Here is a 23,193-nt window from a genome sequence, read left to right as displayed (position 1 = left end):
ATGCACGCTTCTTCCTTTGCATTTCTTCCCTTACCTTTTTATTTAGCCACATTGGTTTAGACTTAATTCTTTTACATTTATTTCCTATAGGAATGAACTTATACGTGTATGTTTCCAACAACATTTTAAAGACAGCCCACATTTCTTCCGTATTTTTTCCTTCAAAGGCTTTGTCCCAGTCTATGCTCTTTATAGACTCCTTTAGCATATTAAAATTTGCCTTTTTAAAGTTTAAAGTCCTAGTTGATCCCTTATACTGTTGTTTCTGGAAACTAATTTCAAATGAGACCATATTATGATCACTGTTTCCCAAGTGCTCCTTTACTTGAATATTTGATATTACGTCTACATTGTTTGTTATTACTAGGTCCAGTATAGTCTGCTAAATGTGTTTTTTATCAATTTATCTTCTGTAACTATGTGGGCAATATTATTCTGTATAGCCAAGTCCCCTTTCACTAATTACTTATGTTGAGATGAAATTAAATATCACCCACACTGTCAATACAGACCTGATTAAAAAGTACTACATAGTTATAAATGCTGACTTGATAACATCAAACATATTTCTCCTTAATGAAGGATCTCTTAAATACGAAGAGTACTTTTTTCTTACATGGCAAGATATGAAATGGAAGGTATAAAATGTTTCAGTACAAAGTTGGAATCAGAAAGTGAATCTCTCCCAGCGGTGGCATCAAGATGTTTGTCTATATATAGGTTTACATACTGGAAGTGCAGCAGGGTCCAAACAATGAAAAGAGAAAGGAAGTAATGCAACCAATGGATCAGGCAAATGGTGCAAGTTCTTATAATGGCATGAGCAGAGGTAGTACCTTTTTATTGGTCAAATGTTGCCTACTTGTAAGCCACACTGTGCAAACTGTCAAATGAGAACCGCTAACTAATCAAAATTCAATTTTATTGAAATGCTCCTCCATGTACTGTGAAGTGTGGGAATGTTTACTGTGAAATAGTGGTCAGAAGAGGCTACGGAACATTATACTCTGTACTGATCAACTGGGTAATCTTATGTTGCGTTTGCATGTTCACCCAGTGTTTGGGTATCCTTTGGTGCTTGAGTTTACATTGACAGTCTAAAATGACACTGGCAAGTTCATTGGCTGCTGATAAAATGGACCCTAGAGTGTGTGTGGTGTAGAGAATTTAGACTGTATGCTCCAATGGAGCAGGGTCTGATGTGAATGATTAGATAATCTCTGTACAGCCCCGAGTAACAGTATGGCACTACATAACTGATAATAAATAATAATGGCCAGATGAGGCTGCAGAACATGCATGCTTAGTATATAGGATAAATAAGGGGTGTAGCGTTAAGAAAGCATCCTGCACATTACCTTATGGATTCAGTTTTGGTAGCAGTAGCACAGTACTGTCCATAACACTGTACTTATTGTAATGTGTCATTTAGTAATTCTCTTACAAAACTATAAATGGGTCATTCCACATCAAATCAACACAGGGTTTCAAACTGACCATTTCACATTGTAATGAAATTTGGTATAATAAATGCTGTTATGGGTGTAAAGACAACCCGCACATCTTAGTCAGATATGTGCACTGTTTTTGAAGTTATACACCTTTAAAGTTGCACTTTTTTGCGAGAAATTAGCATTTGTAGCTCACCTGATTGAGCTAGAAAGATGGGCAAGTACTAATTTTAAACCTCTTTTTACAGACTTGCATATGATATATAACACAGCAGTATGTTTCAATAAAATTTAAGAATGTACAGTTTTCAAAATCAAATTTTGAATTTCTTAAAAACCAATATGTTTAAAGTTTTGAAAAACATCTCAAAAATTGTTCATACTGTTGTTAATAAATCCCCAAAATTTTATTTTGGGATCATCTGCTACAAGAGCTTTCACTTTGGACTGTGAGAAGTATTTAGGCCTATTCATTACTTTTAATTTATCTCCTTAAACAATCCCTTTTGATGTATATTATGTACAATGGCACAGTATGTTAATATTGAAATATTAAAAACATCTGTGATAATTTTATGTGTTTTGCATAATATAAGAAAGCTTATTACAGAAAATTACCACTTGATGCTGCTGCTCTGGATGGATGGTGCTACTTGATGGGTTGGCACTTCATTTGTTTTTAGTATTTCCATTTCAGAAAGGGTGTACATTTGACCTGTTGGAGTTAACGGATTTACCTTACACAGAACATCTACCATAGTAATCCATAAAATATCCGGCTTCCTGGGTATGATAAAGATGATGATGGATCAGCTGGATGGAGGAATGTCACTTTTACTTCATCAATGTTTTCATCTCTCCCCAGTATAAATACGAGCCACCATTTCTTGTCATAGACAGCAGTTACATAACCTCTGATGTCAGCAAGTGGGAGCGGATAATACATTATCTTGAGGAACTGAACAATGACCCTCTTGCTCTTTTCGAAGTGTTCCAAGTTGTTTTCTGCAGCTGGCAAAAACTTTTACAACTTTTGGCATTTCAGAAAATAATTTACAAATCCATTCTGAAACAGTTCTCAACCCCTTCTTATTATGATTAACATTTTTGAATGAGTAGAAACAACAAGGTACCTGTCAGTCACTTTCGTCCATCTTTATTTTCTTTACTGCTCTAAACCAATTTAAACATCACAGTAGGCTCAGACTGGGCTGCCGTGGAGTCGGGAAAATAATTCCCATGAGACTCTGCAGTGGAGTGAGAGAAGCATGTGCTGAGCTCGAATTAGAGAAGCCCATCACACATGCTCCTCTGACCCATGGAGATCAGCGGTAGCCTCATGGGCTGAGCTTTCTCTTCTCTGCCTAGCCAGGTGACTGAGGATTCTTCTTGTGAGTACAGTGTTGCTCCCAGTCTGCTGTGTCTCTCCCTCCCAGCACCACTTCTCCAAGTCGCTGTTCCTCCCTGTTCCCAGCACACATTCTCCCAGTCTTATACTCCCTGCTCCCAGCACACATTCTCCCAGTCTTATACTCCCTGCTCCCAGCACACATTCTCCCAGTCTTATACTCCCTGCTCCCAGCACACATTCTCCCATTCTCTTACACTCCACTGTAATTAAACACTCCGTTATTTCAAATGTGACACAAATGGTCCAGGGTCTGGTAAGGTTTGGGTGAAATTAGTGACCAAGGGGCTTTCTTCACTAATTAAAGCCCACCCAAACCTAACCTGTCCCTGTAAAAGGCAGGCCTATTCAACACAAATGAAGTGTCTTTTCACTTAGAGTATCTTTCCACATAAGTTTGCACGCCTGCGCAAAAGTGGGAGCAGGCGAGGTCTTTAAAATCTCGTCCCCAAACACACCTGAAGAGTAACGTGCATCCTCTAAGTAAACTGGAAAAAATATGGTTTTATTGATTTTTTTTAGACATGTAGCGCCTCAATAAATAAAATTTTCATGAAATTACTCAAAACTGAAAGATCTTGTAGCAGATGATCCCATCATCATCTCAAAATAAAACTTTGGGGATTTATTACCAACAGTATGATCAATTTTTGAGATGTTTATTTAAAAATATGGCTTTTTGAAAAAAAAAAAAATCAAAATTTTAAAAACTTTACATTTTTATTTTTTATTGAAGCATAATGCTGTGTTATATATCATATGAAAGTCCACAAGAATGAGACCTAACCAAATCTCCAGCTCAATCAGCTGAGCTACAAATGCAATTTAAAAAAAACATTAACAGCAAGTTTTTCATTACAAAATTGCAGCTTTAAAGCATATCACTTAAAACCAGAGCACATATCAGACTAAGATTTGGGGGTTTCTTTACATCCATGACAGCATTTATTATACCGAATTTAATTGAAATTAGAGATTGTAAGGTATTCTTTTGTTTTTTAAATTATGTTGATTTGTTATGGAATGACCCAAATGGGCATCTGTGTTCACTTGCTGGCCTTGCTCACCATCACTAAGACAAGCACACACAGCGTACTGCAACTTAGTAGTGCTGCCAGGACAAATGTACACAATTTGATTTTGATTCTTGTGCTACAATTTTATATTCATAAGGGCAAACTCAATGTTCCTAAGAATATTACAGACAAGCATTATTAACGTTACTACAGGAAAAAGTAACGCTCATTTTTGCTCACACCTCTATGGGGTGCGAGCAAAAATGAGCATTACTTCTGTAAAAAAAGGGGGGTATTCAATTGTTCCTCCGGGCGCCGCCGGAACGAGCGCGTTAAAACTATTACCGTTTATACGGTAATTTACTCGCTCAATTTCAGCTCGCAGCTCCCTGAGCAGCGAGCTGAAATTGAGCGAGTAAATTACCGTATGAACGGTAATTACGCGCAATATTACCGTATAAACGGTAATAGTTTTAACGCGCTCGCTCCGGCGGCGCCCGGAGGAACAATTGAATACCCCCCAAAAAATCTGTGCCGTTCCACAGGCACCTCGCAGATTGTTTTTACCATTGAATTCCCCTTATAGAATTTAATCTTGATTTTGTGTACTAGAGGGATTTCTAGACTGGATATTAATTTTTGCCCACATCGCTGTTGCCCCTTTCTCATATCATTGCCACTCCCCACCCCTTTTGACATCAGTGAGCTTTTCCCCCTCCTTTCTGCATCACTGTCCTTTTATATACAGAAACATACTTACTGTGCCCCCCCCTCCCCCCCCACACACACACACCCAGGTCAGTCTCTGTGTCTTTCTATCTCTGTTTTTCTCTGTGTGTAAAAAGTTGCCTTTTCACAGCATCCTGCAAAACATGTTAAGTCATGACGTATGAGCAACAGAACAGACCAAAAACAATGGGGAAAATTCAGCGTGAAACATTTAAGTTTATGGAAAAACTTGCAAACTTCTGCAGCCAAGTGTGGAATTAAAGATGAGCGGAACTTTGAAAACTGTCTTGCAAACATTCGCCTAACAGATAAGAGGGACAATCTTTTCTACCGTCACATCTTTAGTCCAATTCTTCAGGCTACAATTCATACTCATGCTTCCTTTAGAGATACCATTTACTCACACTTGCAGACTCTCCCGGAATGCCCAGAGACTTCCAAAAATAGAGGGTTATCTTCTGGACTCCTGAGTTAGTCTGGCAATTTCCCTGAAAGCCAGACAGAAAAGCAATGGCCGCCTATCATGGTGTGATGACACAATTTGCCACTGACCAATGACCGGTGGTAGTCACTTTAACGGTGCTGATAACACAGACAGTGACTACCACGAACAAGAAAACACGAAACTCACTTGCCCGACTCCTAAATGATGACTGACCTTAACAATGACAAAACAAGTCCCCGACAGTGTGCTAGGAAATCACAATCACCAGTAATAACGGCAGCCTGTTTTGACGTCATTTTAAATTGCCAGCTGTATATCAGTATTTTTAAAGTAGCAATGCCGCTTCTCATCGGAGCGAAGTCTTACACTTAGACTTAGCGTTAGGAATAGGGCTAGGAATAAGGTTATGTATAGAGACCCGGCATTGCGGCTTTAAAAATACTGATATACAGGTCGCAATTTAAATTGACGTCAAAACAGGCTGCTGTTATTACTGCTGATCGTGATTTCTTAGTACACTGTCGGGGACTTGTGTTGTCATTCTTAAGCTCAGTAAGCATTTATTACGAGTCGGACAAGTGAGTTTCGGGGGGGTTTTTTGCGCCCTACTGCCTGTCGTTTTTATCACCTCCGTAAAGTCGTACACCACCCCCAAAGGCGCTGGAATAGTGCATAACGAGTAAGAAACAGGTAGTGATGTAAGTTGAAAGTGAGAAACCAGAGGAAGAATTAAAGTGATGAGGAAGGGAGGAAGGTAGAAAACACTACAAAGAAGTGATGCAAAAATGAGAAAAAAAAATAATGGGTGAATTTGCTACAATGCCTCCTTGATAATGGAGAATTATAGGTATTGCTACCTACTGGCCAAATAATACACATGACATATAATTACTCTGTGTAAGAGATTCCAGGCTAAAGAGCTTACAATTTGTTAGTCTGAAGACTTGTAGCAGAGAATGCCTTTACACAACACAGAATATGTAAGCCCTACAATAACAGGAGGCAATAGTGACCCAGTGAGACATGCCAGCTCTCCCAGTTCGACATAACCATGGCAACCATTCTCCACACTAGACGTGCAGGCTAACAGGAAATTAGAGGAAAATACACAGGAATCCATTTCTAAACACGCACACAAAGTGGATGATATACAATCTGTACTTAACCCTGCCGCCGCCGGAAGTGCATTGAAACAGCAGCTATACACTTGCACAGAAATACAGAAGGGATAACCTCACCTATACAGGCTGAATATAAGGCTGCAGTTAAATGTCTGCACTACCCAGGTACACAAACCTCCCCAGCCCTGGAGGAGTTAATACTCTGAGAGGTAAATAAAAACACCATTTCATTACATCAATATAGGAAAGTGCGCAGCAATAAAATGTCACCAGAAGGCATTTGGTGCCTAAATGAGTCTATAGTAGACAGTCACAAAAAAAAATAAAAATGATTCAAACGTTTGTGCTTATGTACCCATTAGTCATTTGAATTAATTAAATAAAGAAACAGATATCAATAAACTACATATAGCCAAGTAGTGTCACAGCCCTGTTGGAGTTAAGATGTTGATGTAAGGTACCAGATACCCATAACATATGTTTCTGGTCTGCATTGCCCTACAATTCAACAAGACCCACCTGAATCAAAGGAGGATTGCACTAGGTGCAGTCTTCTCCAGGAAGGCCCCCACCAGTGGGAGTGGATTCTGCTGCACACCCAGGGAGATATCCCATGCTCTGCTCTCAAGTGTGACCTAGTTAGCATGGAATTCCTGTGGGTGTTGCTAAATCCTCCAGGTAACTCTGCTGTGTTTTTCACTTTAGTTTTGTAAACACTTTTTTTTGTTCTCCAGGGGAATTGTGCAGTCAGGGGAAAAGCTGCAGCAGCCATTCTCAGACGAACTCTGACGTATACTAAAACCAAGTACAGTGTCTAGGGTAGACACTTGTTAAGTAACCATTACACTTATTATATCTATACATACTGTTTATTCAAAATAACAACAACTGACTTTATGTTTAGCTTAAGTTCTCCTTTATTGTGGTGATTAAATGTTAAGCTCTGATGTCATTTGCTTATAATAAAAAATAGAACAGAATAAAGCACCCCAATTGTCAGTGCTTTTTTTGTTAGAAAAAAGGTGCCGAGACGCACCTCTTTCTGCCCCCTTATTATGTGTAGCCCTCTCTTTCTGCCACTATCGTATTTCTGTAGCCCTCTCTTTCTGCCCCCCTCGTTGTTCTGTAGCCCTCTCTTTCTGCCCCCTCATTTTTCTGTAGCCCGCTCTTTCTGTGCCCCCTCCCTCGCTTTCTGTAGTCTGTACTTATCTTCTATGCTTCTTTTCTCACTTCTCTGCTTGATCGCGGCTTCTCTCACTGGCAGCGTTGTGACGTCACAAAGCTGCCGAAGCCGGAAGCAGGACACACACTAAGATGCGATGCTGCACTGTAGCAGCACCACAGAGAAAAAAAAAATGTTAAACTTTGAAAACCCATGGAAAAAAGGTGCCGGAGCGCCGTTCTGAGCGTTCTATGACAAAAAAAGCCCTGCCTATTGCAAACTATTATGAATATTACAAGTCACATTGAAATGCTGTGATATGTCTAATGGACGGCCTAAAACCTTGCGAGTCTACCAGTATCCCTATAACTTACAGTAGAGAGTGGATGATCTCATATACAGTTGATGAGTAATGATGTGTCATGTCACATTTTTACAGTGTCGCGTGAAGATTTGTAAGACTGTCATTGAAGGCAGACATACAATTGAAATTTGTGTATTGTAAAAAAAAAATAAAAAAAAATAATGTTTATGCATGTAATATGTTTATTTAAATTTTACTTCTAAATAGAGTGTTCAATAAAACAGTAAAATTCTCTCTCTAACATGAATGGAAGCTTCCATGCTTGCTCTTCTGATGCAAGATTAGATATTATGCATAGATTGTAATTAAACAGTGCCACCATGTGGCCAAATGAACATTAAACAGTATAAAACCTGAGGCTTAAACAAAATTGATGCAATTCTTAGACATGGAATTGTCCAGTTATTTAAGAAATATTTTAATATCATCTGCTATCAAACACAGATCATATGGGAAAATGTATTTCTACCTTAGGGAAATAGCGAGTTTACGGAATATGAGGCCATTTCTAGGAGACACATAATTTCGGTTTGTTTACCTAACAAGCCCAGGTAACCATCCTTTTATATCAACTCTGAACTACACAAAATACAATACACAGGCCAATATAACATATATAAAACAATGTATCCACATCTTGAGGGAAACCATGTTGTACTCTTTCTTCCCCTTTCACACAAGCTCTCGAAAACTCACCAAGTAAACATCTGCATTGTATTTCAGGGCCTCTCTCATTTCAGTCCCTGTTCATCATTTATTTATGAAGTGCCAGACATATGCCACAGTGCTGTGCAACCAGCAACAATACACAAAGAGCGACAGGCAGGTACACAACTGGGACACAGCTCTAAGAGGTTCTGCTTTTGAAAGCTTACCTGGTGTAATTGTAAACAGACAATTAATAAAATGGGATTATATAGAGCCAACTCTTTACCTTACAAGATGGGCCTTGGAGGCACCAAAGGGGATTTTTAATTAACACATAAGAAGCAAGCATTGTGCAGCTGAAATTTTCCAGTTCGTCAGTTTCTGCTAACTACAAATAGCCAATATATAAATAAACTGGCATGCTGGGCTAGCGCCCTCCTCCAAGACTTTAATCTGGGGGGGATATTTTTAACCTGGTTGGATATATTTCAGCCTACGGTTATCTGAAAGTCATAGCATGTGGTTTATAGGAAGTGGAATTATACGATGGGGGTCAAGTTGTTAAGGTTTTAAACTAAAATTTACTTTTCTAAGACATTGTTTTTCCAAGACTACAATTTTTACCTCATCACAGTCTGATGAAAAAAAAATGTTGTTTTTTAAAATCACTTTAAAGAGAAGAATTGCTATAGCCAAGGACTCAATTTATTCCTTGAGATACAAATTCAGACAGTGACGGCATATGTATGAATGGAAAGGTTAACATTTGTTTGCAAACATTATCTTATATTAAAGATTAATACAAAGACAGTATGAGAAGTTAGGAGTTAAATTACCCGCAAAATATGTCTGTATTGGTAGTTTGCTTCCTTCCCCCATGTCTAATAGCTGTACCCTTTGTGGGAAGATTGTCTAGAGGCACCCTACAAGGGACTTAGGGGCTTGAGGCAGTGCTCTGGGCTTTTTGCCAGCTAGTTTGCTAGTCTAGTTACAGCCACTTTTGCTACCTTTGTGTTTTAGACTTATTAAAAACAGCACACAACATGACTAGATTGCTCATTGGGAGAGAGGAGCAGGGACAGGTATGTAAAGGTCAGTTTGAGGTCTTCTTATGAGCCACATTAGAAATCATGGATACCCAGCTAGTGCAACAGTAAAATATTACTAGCCAACATCATAATACTCTACTGTGGCTGTTTCTGGATTGTAACCTGCTATTACCTTTGCAAATGACTGGAAGGGGATGTTTGGACTTCTAGTGATAAAAACGAATATAAGGGAGTATGTAATACATGTCTGCTACAAGAAACACTTTCAAACCATTTTTTACTCTTAAAAACTATAGGTAGCACATGTTCAGTGTCATGTAGAACAATTGTCAGATTACATTATTCATGTATAGAATATTAACACTTTGTGTAGTGCTGTACAATACAGACACAGCGGTGTACATTTCTGAAAACTTGTGCAAATGTAAAAAGATGGGAGTTGACCATAGCAACCACATTTTAAATATACTATACCTAGTAGTGTAGAAAATGAAAGCAAACATCTGATTTGTTGTTAAGAGCAACAGCACATGTTGCACAATTTTTTTTAAAATGAATGTCCACCAATGTTACAAACAGACAAAAATTGTGAAACCTGTAACATAGAGTAGACGTTCTATAGTAGCCATTCAACAGATGAATCGTTGGAGACCCTCTACCAATGCATTCTTCAATGAATATATATACACACACACAGAGAGAGGATCAATGTCTTATTTGTTTACACAATGTAAGTCCCAACTCTCTTGCACCCCATTTCTAGTTCATTACATTATTTCATTCCAACTTGTGTCAAATGAGACCCAGGTGTCCCATGGCTGCTTTTACTTGGGGTAGATTTGCTTTTAAAAAGGGTGTACAGGTAAGCTTCAACACAGATAGAAAGGATAGCATGGGCATAGTCACACCACGATGGGGGACGTAGTGTGTGCCTAAAGCTTTGATGTCATGCAGAGCAGCATTGAACAGAGAATACCTCCCAACCCCCCTTCCCCCCACAGGACAAAGTTGTCCCGATGGGGATGGCGGGACCTAGCCTTCAAATAGGGACAGTTTGTAGGTATGAGAATAGCTTGAGTTGGCCAGCTTAACATGTATTGCAATATGTGGAATTAACATTCCCTCTTTTCAATATAGATATGCTTTGGATGATGTATATGAAAATATACCGTTGTACATAAACTCCAGATACATGGGCACATGCCTAAAACCTGTACTGACACATGCACAAACACAGTGCTAGGTAAATTGTTACAGAGAATAGTCAAAACACCAGAAGCACACACTTCACACAGAATCTTTCTAGCAAATAACCCGTTACTGCTAAATTCAAGTGAAAATGGCAACTGCACCATCCTTGGGTACTGACAGCTCTCTGTACACCAGTTTCAAGCACAGAGACAGCTATGCGCTACATCTCATAAGGATTGGAGATTTGAGTAATTTAAGGCCAGAGCCCCGTATGCCTCACACACCTGTGCTTGCAGGGAAAATGTTTCACTCTTAGCACTGCAGTCAAAACCTTTTCTAGATTAAACAGAATACAAACACCTTGTTGTATAGGACAGACATGCTCTCTATATAGAGCATAGCTTGGCTCCACTCATCACCTGTAAAACACATTTCTTAAATACTTGCTGACTCAAAGCCGAAGTAAATAAACTGTTTAACAATATGGATATAAAACATTCAAATGGCTACTCATATAGTATACATAGAATGTAATTTAAGAAAGAGAAAAGAAAAAGACAAAAGTACATTAAGAATAAAATTAGTCTAAGAAAACTGTAGATATACCTAGGTCATATATAGAGTTTGTGACTTTTGCACCTTACATACATACGTAGGGAAGACGTGGGCCATTATAACGTCAGCTCTTTTCAGATCTTTTAACATTAGCCTGCCACTGGGGACATGAAAGGCAGCATCTGTGCTGCTTTGGTCACGTCATGAAAAGGACAACATCTCCAGCCAATGTAAACTGCTGGGAGAGGGGAGAAGCTTTGTTATAGTGGCCACTTTAACAGAAGTGCAAGTTGTAGAAAGAGAAAGATATATAGGAAGGGCAAGGTTAGGTTTACCTATGTGCGACCATGATAAAACGAATTGGCGTCAGTGCTGTATTTTATTTAGTGTTTGGCATAATAACACCTCATTTATCGTCTTACTTATTTATGGGGACAAGTGATGTATGGCTCTCTTTTCCAGTGTAAACTATATATATTTCTATTGATGTAGAAGAAACGGCACTATCCAGTTTTCATGAAGAGTTTTCACTGTACCATGTACCAAACAGGAGGGAATGTACCATTCTGAACAAAGAGAGGGAAGTTACTTGGTTAATGCCTGATTACAACGAAATTTAAGGTAGTTTATAGACTGGTTTACACATCCACACTCAGGCAGGAGAAGTCTATGAAACCAGAAGGCTTTCTGATGGGAAAGTAATTACCTTGCAGAGATTAATTGGTTGTGTTTGGCTCAGTGGGTATGAGTCTGGAACTCTTGGTGTTAGGTTTACACAGGAGTACATCTGCACCCAATTATCCAGATGGCCCCTGTCCCTCCTTACTAACCCTCCCATTTCTTCATTCAGCATGCTCTCAAGTGCATTATCTTAACCCTATTCATTACCAGAGAGAATGATGGGACTTACATCTTACTTTAAACACGCACAGACAAAACAGTCATGTGCAGTAAGAGGATGTTGAAAGGGTTGAGAGGCCAACTCACACCTTTCTGTCTTTATATACAGGCAGCACGGTGGCTAAGTGGTTAGCACTTCTGCCTTACAGCACTGGGGTCATGAGTTCAATTCCCGACTATGGCCTTATCTGTGAGGAGTTTGTATGTTCTTCCCTGTGTTTGCGCGGGTTTCCTCCGGGTGCTTTGGTTTCCTCCCACACTCCAAAAACATACTGGTAGGTTAATTGGCTGCTAACAAATTGGCCCTAGACTGTGTGTGTGTGTGTTAAGGAATTTAGATTGTAAGCCCCAATGGGGCAGGGACTGATGTGAGTGAGTTCTCTGTACAGCGCTGTGGAAATAGTGGCGCTATATAAGTAGATGGTGGTGATGATGATGATGATGATGATATATTTTCATCACTACAAGTACTTTTTATGTTGTGTAATCCACATATGTGATCATTACAACATTTGCTTTGCTGGTACCCTATAGCATTAAGAGATGCACTTTTTTCAACCACCCAAACAAAGTTTAAAAATACAGAGAGGACTATGGAAACACATGGCAAGTGCATGCTAAACGTTTTATAAAGCACTCGTGTGCATTTCACATTACTTTCTATCGTAGTGAAAAATGGTAATTGGAGCTTAAAAAAATAATGAAAAAAAAAACACTGAGAATGCATAAGAATGCATTGTAAGAACATTTAAAGATGCCAGTTCAAAAATACATAAAGGCTTGTTAACAGAATAGCATTTGCATGTCTACAAAGTGTAAAAAAACAATAACTTTTAACATGGCCTGTAGGCACAAGGGTGTTTTGGCAACAGGACTATAGTTGGTTCAGCTCTAAGCCACAGTAAAAGAATACTCACATTATAAACTATGTACCTTATATGTTCTTCTAACACTGCATATAGTGGGGAATAGCGCAGACGAACAAAGTATAAAAAATAAATACATGTCGAAAAGACAAAAAAAAAAGCAAAAAAACAAATTCACACTGGCTGACATAAGATTTACAATATACCCAAAACTATAAACAGGCCATCCCAATTTTGTTGGTAAGTATATATACAGCATAAACCATAGCATATTAACACTTTAAAAGGACAGGTAACGGCAAAGGCCCCACTGAGCATGTCACCAGAATGAGATTGGGGAATTATGCAGCACATCTAGTAAGGAAGTGTTAACCTTTTAACTGCAGACCAACTGATGAGAAAATAGATAACAAGGATGGGGAATAAGCAGGATTAGCTTTATCACACAAAAATCAGTCACTAGAGAATCACTCCCTGTAGGCTGGTTTTTGAGCACAGAAATCCTTTAACCGATGTCCTTATCTTCTTTCTATCTCTGCTGGTTCCTTGAGAGTATGTCCCATTACTCGAATATCACATTGCCTGCCACACACACCTCTACCATGATCATGTAAAACAAGCATGAGACTAAAGAACGGAAGTTGGAAAAAAAAAAAAAGAAAAAAGCAGTATCCCCACCCTGAGTCAATTAAAATAATGGCTGTGTGTGCAAGGGAAAAGCTGAGACCTACATACAAATCTCCAGATGTTCTCATTTACCTGCACAAAGTCATCTCTCACCTTAGGAAGAACCCCTTCTAACTATTACTATATTTTTCACTGATTCAAGACTCACCAAATACACCCTTTGTGGTCAGGAATAGAGGCTACATTTTATAGAAAAAAAACAACAACTATCAATTAAAGTATTTTGTAAGGACGCAACATAGCCTGATGACATATTTGTTGAATAAGGTTTTAGAGTTAGAGATAAGATACATACAAGTATACACTGACACTAAAGGGTATGACATACCGGTACCACCATATGCATCCAATGACCAAAGTTATTCTAGAATACGTGAAAAATACTTAATGTGGTTCCACGTTCTTTATACATAACTTGATCTGGGTTTTTCTTATATTAAACAAAAACCTCTTAGATCAGTGATGGGCAACAAGAGACCTCCTCTGAATGGTGGTCACGCAGCACACCAGAAGAGGAGGAGAACAGAATACAGTGTACTCCATCCTTCCTCTGCGGACTCTGAGTCACATGGTGGAACGAGCATCCCACCACTTACAAGAACTTCTCGTGCAATGGATATTAAGGCAGAAAGTCATAGAGCCACAAAGAAATCAGTAAACGAGAGGGGAGGAACAGAGAATGAATAAGAGTATGAGTCACAGGGATATAGTAGAGAGCTGGAAAATGCTACAGAGAGAGCACATTAAGGAGAAAAGTTAAGTGGAATAATATATACAGACACATACTTTTAAAAAAAATGTAAAAAAAAATGAAGGGGGAAGGGGGGGGGGGCTTTGAAGATGATCACAAATGGACAGGAGGGAAGTGATGAGGGGGATAAAATGCAGACAGGTAGAGGTATTCCTAGAAGATTAACCAGTGAGGCGTGTGGGGGAGTTTTGGAGTACAATGGTATCTAAAGGATAGTGGGGCTATTTTAGAACAAGTGGATGGTCTGAGTGGCATGTGATGAAATACTGGAGCAAGAGAGGCACTTGGGATGAGTGGTGTGGGCGTTTCAAAGTCGTAATGTGTTGCTGTACATGTGTATCAGATTGCCCATCACTAAAATGGAATTTAATTGCTTTCTAAGCAGCCGAAGTCTCAGACTCTTACCGACCGACCTGCAGTCACGCAACTGGTGAAAGAAAACAAAGCAAAAACAAAAAAAAACAACTTCAAACCACCATGGAATGGAGTAGGGCATGTGGTTTTTTTTTTAGAGCAAGGGACTCATTATTAGAGACAAAATACACTTTTAAGGAATACCCCCACTGGTTATGCCTTAAATATGAACCTCCTGCCTTGGTCATTTTTTTTTAATAGTTACAGCCTCTAATCTGTGGTTGCAACCTTCCAGTCTACAATTTACGCATTGCTGGGAGAACCACTTCCTCCCCTCTCTCTCCTACAGAATCTTCGTATACTGGCTCGCCATGCCTCCAAAGTCACAGAGCTTAAAAATCACAGCACAAGTACATTACAACACCTGAATTTTAAACTTAAAAGACATTACATGCCAGTAGGGATAGGTTCCACAGACAGCGGCATCTATGGGAGGATAGGGTTTCTCGTTGCAAAGAACAAATACAATTCACATAGACCAAAATGTTGTAACCATTGACAGCAGGCTGTAAATATTAAAGAAAATAACTAAAGTGGGGGGTTCTATTTAGTAAAAATATAAAATGCTCTGCAAATATTGTGAATCATTTTTCTGCTGCCTCATTCTGAAGAATGAATACTTTGTTTTTCAGCAGAATGTAGGGTTAACTGTTTGCAGAGTGCAACCACAGAGTTTTAGTAGTAAAAACTAAAATTAGTTGAGCTTGTCGGGCAAGTCTATTGTAGTGAAAAAGGGAAGGGAGGAATGTTTCAGCCCTAATACTATATTATCAAACCCGTTTAATACCGGTTAGATGTATAACTCAGTGCAGGATATATTTTCCTGAATAATTGGGGTTTTCTGGATAAAGTTTAATGTTTCGTAATATGGAGCACCATACCAAAAATACACTAAACTACCTATTAAACCTTATGACTCCTAGCAATCCCTTCTTCAATAAACTGTTTAGTTCTCATCACAGTTACGCTTTGTACACACTACAGGTTTTTCAACCAATTAACGCGCCAATCACACAACAAATGGTCTTTTGGTAAGATATAGCATTAAGGTGTAGGCTCCAACAATCGTGTTTTATCATACAAAAGCACATTGTATCATTTGAGTTGCTTTTATAAACGTCCTAAAATTCACAATTAACAATGGAACAATATTGTGTCAATTCGGAAGTGTGTATGCACTCACGACCAGCAATGTAGGCAGATCTCCATAGAGATTACCAGGTCATGATCACTTCAGCAGATGGTTATGAGAGAAGATCACAGATTTGAAGGTAAATCGTGTAGGTATGTACACATAAATCTGCATGCTCATCGGGACTTTCAGTCATTGGTAAAATCATTACAGAAACCGCATCTGCAGTCACTTTCTGCAGTGTGTACCCAGCTTTACTGTAGGAGACAGCACTTAGTGATCATACCTGTGACATTATCACCAAGCACAAGCAATTATTTACTTATGTTAATTTCTGGTTAACAGGTTTTCAAATAAAAAGACCCCATGCCTGAATATACTTATTCTTTCACCGAAGGCAGCAGCAATTGTAATAATAATTCTGTAATGTAACTATCAATTGGGGTTTATTGAGAAAAACATGTGTGACGTTCTCTTTTAAATACTGTAAATATATTTGCCATTTAAATCAGCTTGATGGATCCCTGTTGCTGCACAAGACCCATCTTGTCAAACATTCTTTCTACCCTCCTTTTTATCATCTAGATCGTCCAAGAGCTATATTGTAGCACAGTGCAGCGTCTATTCACCCTGCTCAGATATAACAAGGTAACTACACTGTCTGCATAACTTGGGCAGGGTCCAATTCATCAGGGCTCACTAGCACAGTGTGCATACAAATGCTTCATGCCGGCAGCATGGTCCCAGTGACTCATTCACAGTATGTATGAACTCCTTCCTCTGATTTGTGACTAGAACATACGCAGGAATGGCAGGTCAATGGCAAAAATTACACAGAAACCTTTTTTTCCTTCCTTATTTTCCAGACATAATTTGAAGCCATAAATCACTGCAGAGACAGCTGACCTCAAAGGCTCCTTGGCAGTGAGTGTGGAAACCCTTGGAGCTAAATGCTAACCTTCCTTAGTCCATACAAGGAGGAGCAACAGAGATGTGCTGGTTTGTGTTAGTGAAATGAAATAGTCTATTTAACCCAAAGAAAGCCAAGTTTGTGTGTGAAGAGATCTTGATATAGGCGTTTTATTATGAAAGCATTCTCATTTAAAATCTTAATCACAATCAAAAGGGATATTAAAAAGGATAGTACATAATGAGATCAGACTAGATTAGATACAAACCTAGCAAGGTTTCAATCTATAACCAGGATAGCTCTTTATCTTAAATATACAAGCAGCACTGTCTGAACTTGTCCTGTTAATCTGCAATTAAGACACCACCTAAAATGCAGTAAATTGGAATAGTCTGTGTCTTTCAATTTTCAATAGGGTCATTTTAGCAAAGAGTTAAGACACAACGCAGCTCTGGCAGGTAACCACCATAGTAAACTGTTGCTAAGCGACGATGTGCAAATAATATACACTACAGGTCTTGGCTTGAGCAGAGCACTCAGCAGAAGATCTCCTGTTTGACAAAAATGTAAATATTAATTGCTTGCTTCCTACCAGCTGATTTAGGAGTGAACTTGTCTCTGTTGGCCGCACATACAGCAAGGAGCCTGTATCCAAGGTCCAGGTCGAAGCCTTGCTGTGCTGCTACTCTGCTAACCACCTGTAGGGAAGAGGAAAAATTGTCTTAACAAAGAATTCAGCATGACTTTGTCAATCTGCTTACACAATACCACAGATGAGACCACAGCACATTATGTAACCTCAGTAAACTAACCTGACTGCCAAACCAAGACAACTATTACAAGGATCCAAAGATAGCACGGACTACCATAGCTGCCTGGGAACCACTGAGTACAAACCTTTCATCAGAACTTCAGATTAATAGACAAGGTTCCACGGTAGGTATTTCTTTTCATGCCACAGTCCAATAATAATAAAAGGAGATTGGGCTGCTGATTATTTCATATGCAAATCAAACATATGCAATCCAGGAGCAGCGAGTTGTCTCCAATACAAACCTCAGGATATCCACATAATCAATAAGGGAAATAAGCACAGAACAACCTTACAATACATAGAATATCAATAGCCCTAGAGTGATCAATACATCAATACACTGGCTCAATTAACACACCCTCTAAACCACTTAACCATGTATTTAGTTCACTGGCTGACAGTCCTGTTTAGAAAGTTTTCACTAGCAAACCAGAGTATGAGCACACAAAGAGGATAGTGACTGGGTCAAGTAACATACCGTTAAACAGCCCATGAGGCTCTGTTCGAAGGGTCTCTGAAAAGCTCGAGGGTCTCCACACCAGTCCAAGAGCTCTGTAGCAGCATTGTGGAAGTTTGCTGGGTTCTGTAAGTGCTGAAATGGACACAAACACAGAAAACAATAAAGAAAATCTATTCGTTCATAAATACCGGACTGAAAAACGGTGCAATAAAAGAATATACTCCAAGAATACATGATTTTCAATTTCTACTTCATTTTCTGTGAATCAATGTTTAAAAGCAGCATTCCCACTGGTTTGCTTGTTGGAGCCCAATAATGGAGCTCGCCACTTTAAAATGGACTTGGAGTGGGTGTGATCGGAAGGACCACTAAGAAGCTGCAATCTCCTCGATTGTAACTTCTTACTGGGCTACAAAGTCACACCCCTTCTCTGCCACAGTTTCGTCTGGGGCTTTTAGACTAACCATGTTTTGCATGAAGCTTGGGTGAGAAGAGTGCTGGGTAGGGTGGATTTAAAGAACACCAAACTAAACACAAAAGGAGTTGTAAGTTTGTTTGTAAACATCGCTGTAAACAGGGTGTGGATCAAGTTAACTTCAAATTTGAACACATGCACAATGAGTAAAGTAGGTCAGTTAGAAATGATTACTATCAAAATGTCACTTTTTTGTTTGTTTTTGTCCAGTTTTGCAGTTTAATATTTGAGTATTTTCTACCTTTTAAATAATCACTGTATATTTTATATTGCAAGCTTTTGTAGACATAATAATTATACTTTTATCAAGCTTTACTTCACATTATGTAGCACAACATACGTGTAATCATGTATATTTGCTGGCCATCTCAAACATGTTTACGTGGAAACTACATCTTAAAAAATGCCTTGTGTCACCTTGTCTCTTTTGTGCACCAATCATAAGAAACACATTCCTTTTTCTAAGGAAAAATGGTTTAGGCAGAGCCCACCAAATTTCACTTGTGTGGTGGGTTTTAGCAAAAGCAGCAAAAGTGAGATTATTTACAGATAAGTGAAGTAGGAAGAATAGAGTACAACTAAAGATGAATCCTTGTACTAACCTTTCTAGTGGCAAGAACTTGCCAGGTCAGTACACAATGGAATGCTAAAGCCTGTGTAGGGTCATCTCATGTCTGAAGCTTTGCTCTACAAATCTGTCATGTGATCCTGCCCACACACACCATGGTACATTCCATAGAGTATGAAAGCTGATAACATTTGTCTGCTTACATATTGCCTGCCTTTTTCCTAGATAACGTGAAATCCCATGACCTATTAGATCATTGACTTTGTTTTGTCATATATATGAAATCTCTTGAATGTTGGTCTGTTCTATCTAATTTAAAAAAGCATTCCATATTTGAAACATTTGTCTGAAGTCTTATCAAGGCACAGCATTCTGTAGAGTTATAATAGAGTGCAGAACCTATTAATGTAGTCTAATGTAGATCAGTGCCGCCCGAGAGGAAAATTAGACTATCGTCGTTACACTCTCCTGTAGCCATCTTAGGCTTAATGGCAGTTGGCATTACTTTAATGGCTTCCATGTGCCCTATAAAGGTACTAGCTCTCTATTGGTGTAAACCAGACATATGCAAACAGTTCGAAGGGATTTGTCACTTTCATTTGGTCAATCAGATTCCTGGCCTAGTATGCCCTAATATTTTCTAAATACAATGCACTAATTAACCCTTACCCTGTGACTGTGGGCTAATATACAAACATTAAATGTCTATACTATGTTACAGAATAGACTTTCCTTGTACATAATACTGCATTTTGCTCCATATGCTATGTGCCAGATTCAATGACAGATATATTGTAAACCTTACAACTCTGAAAAGCCAGCTTTTGCTCAGCAACTGACAACTTCCCAGCCAGACAATGATGTCACTGTATTCACTTACACTAAATCTGCTGGGAGAGTACAGGTCCAGTTAATGAGTAATGCTTTTGCCCTTTCTGTTATTGTCGTAACAAATAAACATCACAAATATTATGTAGAAATATAGCCCAAACTCAGCATAGCAAAATAATATCAATTAAGGGCAAAGTTAAAGCAACATGTTACAAGTATTGCACAATATAAAGCACTATTTAAACAAGTGTGCAATAAGCAGAATAAATATTGAAGATGGTGAACACATTAAAAAACAACAGTGTATTAAGACATTTGTTTCTCAATTTGTTTATCTTATAAATTTTGCTAGGAAACATTTCACCCAAGCTAGTAGATCCAACAGAGTCACCATATGCTAAACAATTTTTGTTTATTTAAAAAACATTGCTAATTGTTCTGTAACATGTGCCCCTTCTTTTTCTTCCTCCTGAATAATGAAAGCAGTCGCTTACAAATAATTTAGGATTATAGCTTATTTCACTTAAATAATCATTTAATCAAAACCAAAACCATTAGCTTTACTTAAAAGTGCTGCTAGTAACATACAGACATATACATATATTAAAATAAAACTTTTAAAGAACTTCTAAAAACCAAGATATTAAGATACAGCTAGGTATATTTTTTTATTGTACATTTAAGATAAGTGACCCTTTAACAAGGCAGAACTAATTCTATTCATATTTAGGGCGCATTCTGTCAAGTGCTTACATCTGATGAAATTGTAGGATTGGTAAGAGCAGTGATATGCAAAGTAAAAGAGACGGAGGACCGAATGTGTGGCTGCCCAGCCTTCAAAGGGGCTGCACAGAGGCAGAGCACAGTGCACTCCCTCCTCTGGGTATGTCATGTGACCTCCCTGAACTGAGCAGAGCAGGTCATGTGACACAGAAGTCAGCTGCCCCAGTTGCTCTGCCTCATTCTCTGCTTATCAAACAGAGAATGTGATCAGGAGCAGCTGGCTGGTGAGCTGGGTTTTCAGCACAACTAGATTTTACATGTTTTTAGGTGTGAATGGACAGGATTGGTTACCATAATGTTCCCTCTATCAACTGCTTTTTTCAGATGTCCACATAGTTTGTTGTGGCAGCTACATCATCATCATCACCATTTATTTATATAGCGCCACTGATTCTGCAGCGCTGTACAGAGAACTCACTCACATCAGTCCCTGCCCCAGTGGAGCTTACAGTCTAAATTGCCTAACATACACACACAGACAGACAGAGAGAGGGAGAGACTAGTGTCAATTTTGATAGCAGCCAATTAACCTACTGGTATGTTTTTGGAGTGTGGGAGGAAACCGGAGCACCCGGAGGAAACCCACGCAAGCACAGGGAGAACATACAAACTCCACACAGATAAGGCCATGGTCGGGATTTGAACTCATGACCCCAGCGCTGTGAGGCAGAAGTGCTAACCACTTCGCCACCGTGCTGCCCTACATGGGGCATTCACTTGCTATTAACTATTGTGAACAAAACTTTTAAGAGAGAAGTATCTTTTAAACAGGCCCTAAATGAAAAATTCAAGTTGTTTTATAATAAAATCGACATTCGAGACATTCACAAATACATATGTAAATGTGTCAGGAACTTACTGGATCAAAGTATATAAGTATATTTACATACGCCTTTGATCCTGGAGTGGGCCACTTCTACTATGCATATGAGACTTGTCAATAAGTCTACTGAAAGATTTTAAAAGAAGTCTTTCTAACCCTAAAATGACTGAACACCAAAAGAGCTTGCAGTGAAATAGCCAATACAATGTCAAATACCTTACGACTTATATAATGGTTCACCTTCTAGTAGTATTTGTTTATTTGTGAATGTCTTGCCTCACCTACCTGTTTTATGCACTGCAGACGGTCATTAGTCTGCTGTATGTGCCTATCCATAGAGTTCATTATGACTATGTCCGCTCAGCTTCTACCTGAAAGCCATGAAAGTTCCTCAAACCTGCAAGACAAAGAAAGAAAGCAATGGTTATTTTCTCAGTCAGAATAAAAATAATTTCTACTGTGTTTTCAGAATCAGAGAAAGATTAAAATACAAGAGTGACAAGTTTTAAAAAAAAAAAAGTTGACAATGAATTAATAATGTGTGCAGTAGTCAATTTGGAGTATTCCAGCCACAGATGTCACACATTGTAGAATTATAGAAACATTTTACATTTTTGTGGAATATTATGTTCTATTTATAAAGTGCTGACATACTATGCAGTTCTGTTCCCTGAGGGAATCATAACTTACATACAATGACATAAAGCAAAATATAAAGATTGCTCTGCCCAAATAAACGTGGTTTGGGGAGCAGCTGGTACATAAGGAAGCGGAACAGCAATTGTAGCATCTGGACGGGAAAGTGTGTGTTGTTATTATAAGGCAGACGCATTATCAGCCACCAATGATAAAACGGTCCTTGGTGGATGACATTTCTGTGCAACTACCATCATGGGTGAAACCAGGAGAAATGGTGGAGATGTAAAACACAAGCAGTCACTGTAAAAACCTTAAAATAGTCAGCTGCTGTCAGCATAACTGTCCTTTACCAGTAATAATAACTGAACCACCATCCTCTTCTGGTTGTGAGAAGGCATTGCTTTTGTGCTGCATGTAAACTCTTGTGGTTAACTGCCAGGTTAGTGTAGTTGTGAGTAGCCTGGTGTCTTACTTTACTATCATGATTGGTACTGGAACCAGAGCCAAGACCTATGTACCCCATGTGCGGTGGCAGCTGCTATCATCAAGAAGGCAGTGACGCTCATCAATGGAGGAAATGAGATGGCAACAGCAATGATAGTTGAACTCACTTGGTCCAGCAGCTAAACAGAGGTGGCATTAGATCTTCTAAACAACCTGGACCTTAATGCCCTGTAATTTTCCAAAATGTAACTGATCTTATATTTGTGAGAAGATGAAAACGTGGGTGGCAGGCTACAAAGTTTATCCAAACTGTAGTAATTTTCAACATATAGTGGTAGATTCAAACACTGGTGATGTGCACAGACATCACCATGATGTCAGACTGCGCACATTGCGAGCCACTACGGTAGAAATCTTCACTCATTTTTCTGCACACCTCCATAGGGCACGAGAACAAATAAGAGGAGACTTCTGCCATAACTATCGGTGCAATTTGTCTCCGTGGACGTACCCGAGACAAATCACACTGAATTGAATCTCCCCCATAGTTATAGGTG

General features: G+C 38.8%; 1 protein-coding gene across 13 annotated transcripts in view; it reads right to left on the bottom strand.

Moving 5' to 3' along the window:
- The window catches only part of ZMIZ1 (zinc finger MIZ-type containing 1), a 292,396-nt gene that overhangs the window by 48,017 nt on the left and 221,186 nt on the right, over positions 1-23,193 (bottom strand). For 12 of the 13 annotated variants that reach the window (XR_012693403.1, XM_075217109.1, XM_075217108.1 and 9 more), the window contains 3 exons: positions 21,839-21,950; positions 18,092-18,205; positions 17,392-17,497 (listed from right to left, as the gene is read on the bottom strand). Coding sequence is in view for 12 of the 13 variants with exons in the window: in XM_075217109.1 (XP_075073210.1) it covers positions 17,392-17,497; positions 18,092-18,205; positions 21,839-21,898 (280 nt within the window). In the remaining variant the exon portion in view is untranslated. Of the gene's footprint in view, positions 1-6,689; positions 6,967-17,391; positions 17,498-18,091; positions 18,206-21,838; positions 21,951-23,193 lie in introns of those variants that run through there. The other variant, XM_075217115.1, reaches the window with a different exon arrangement.

The sequence above is a fragment of the Mixophyes fleayi genome, chromosome 6 (genome assembly GCF_038048845.1).
Source record: "Mixophyes fleayi isolate aMixFle1 chromosome 6, aMixFle1.hap1, whole genome shotgun sequence".
NCBI classification, from domain to species: domain Eukaryota; kingdom Metazoa; phylum Chordata; class Amphibia; order Anura; family Limnodynastidae; genus Mixophyes; species Mixophyes fleayi.
The sequence above is the reverse complement of the archived record's forward strand: the minus strand, read 5'-3'. Positions and strand labels throughout refer to the sequence as shown.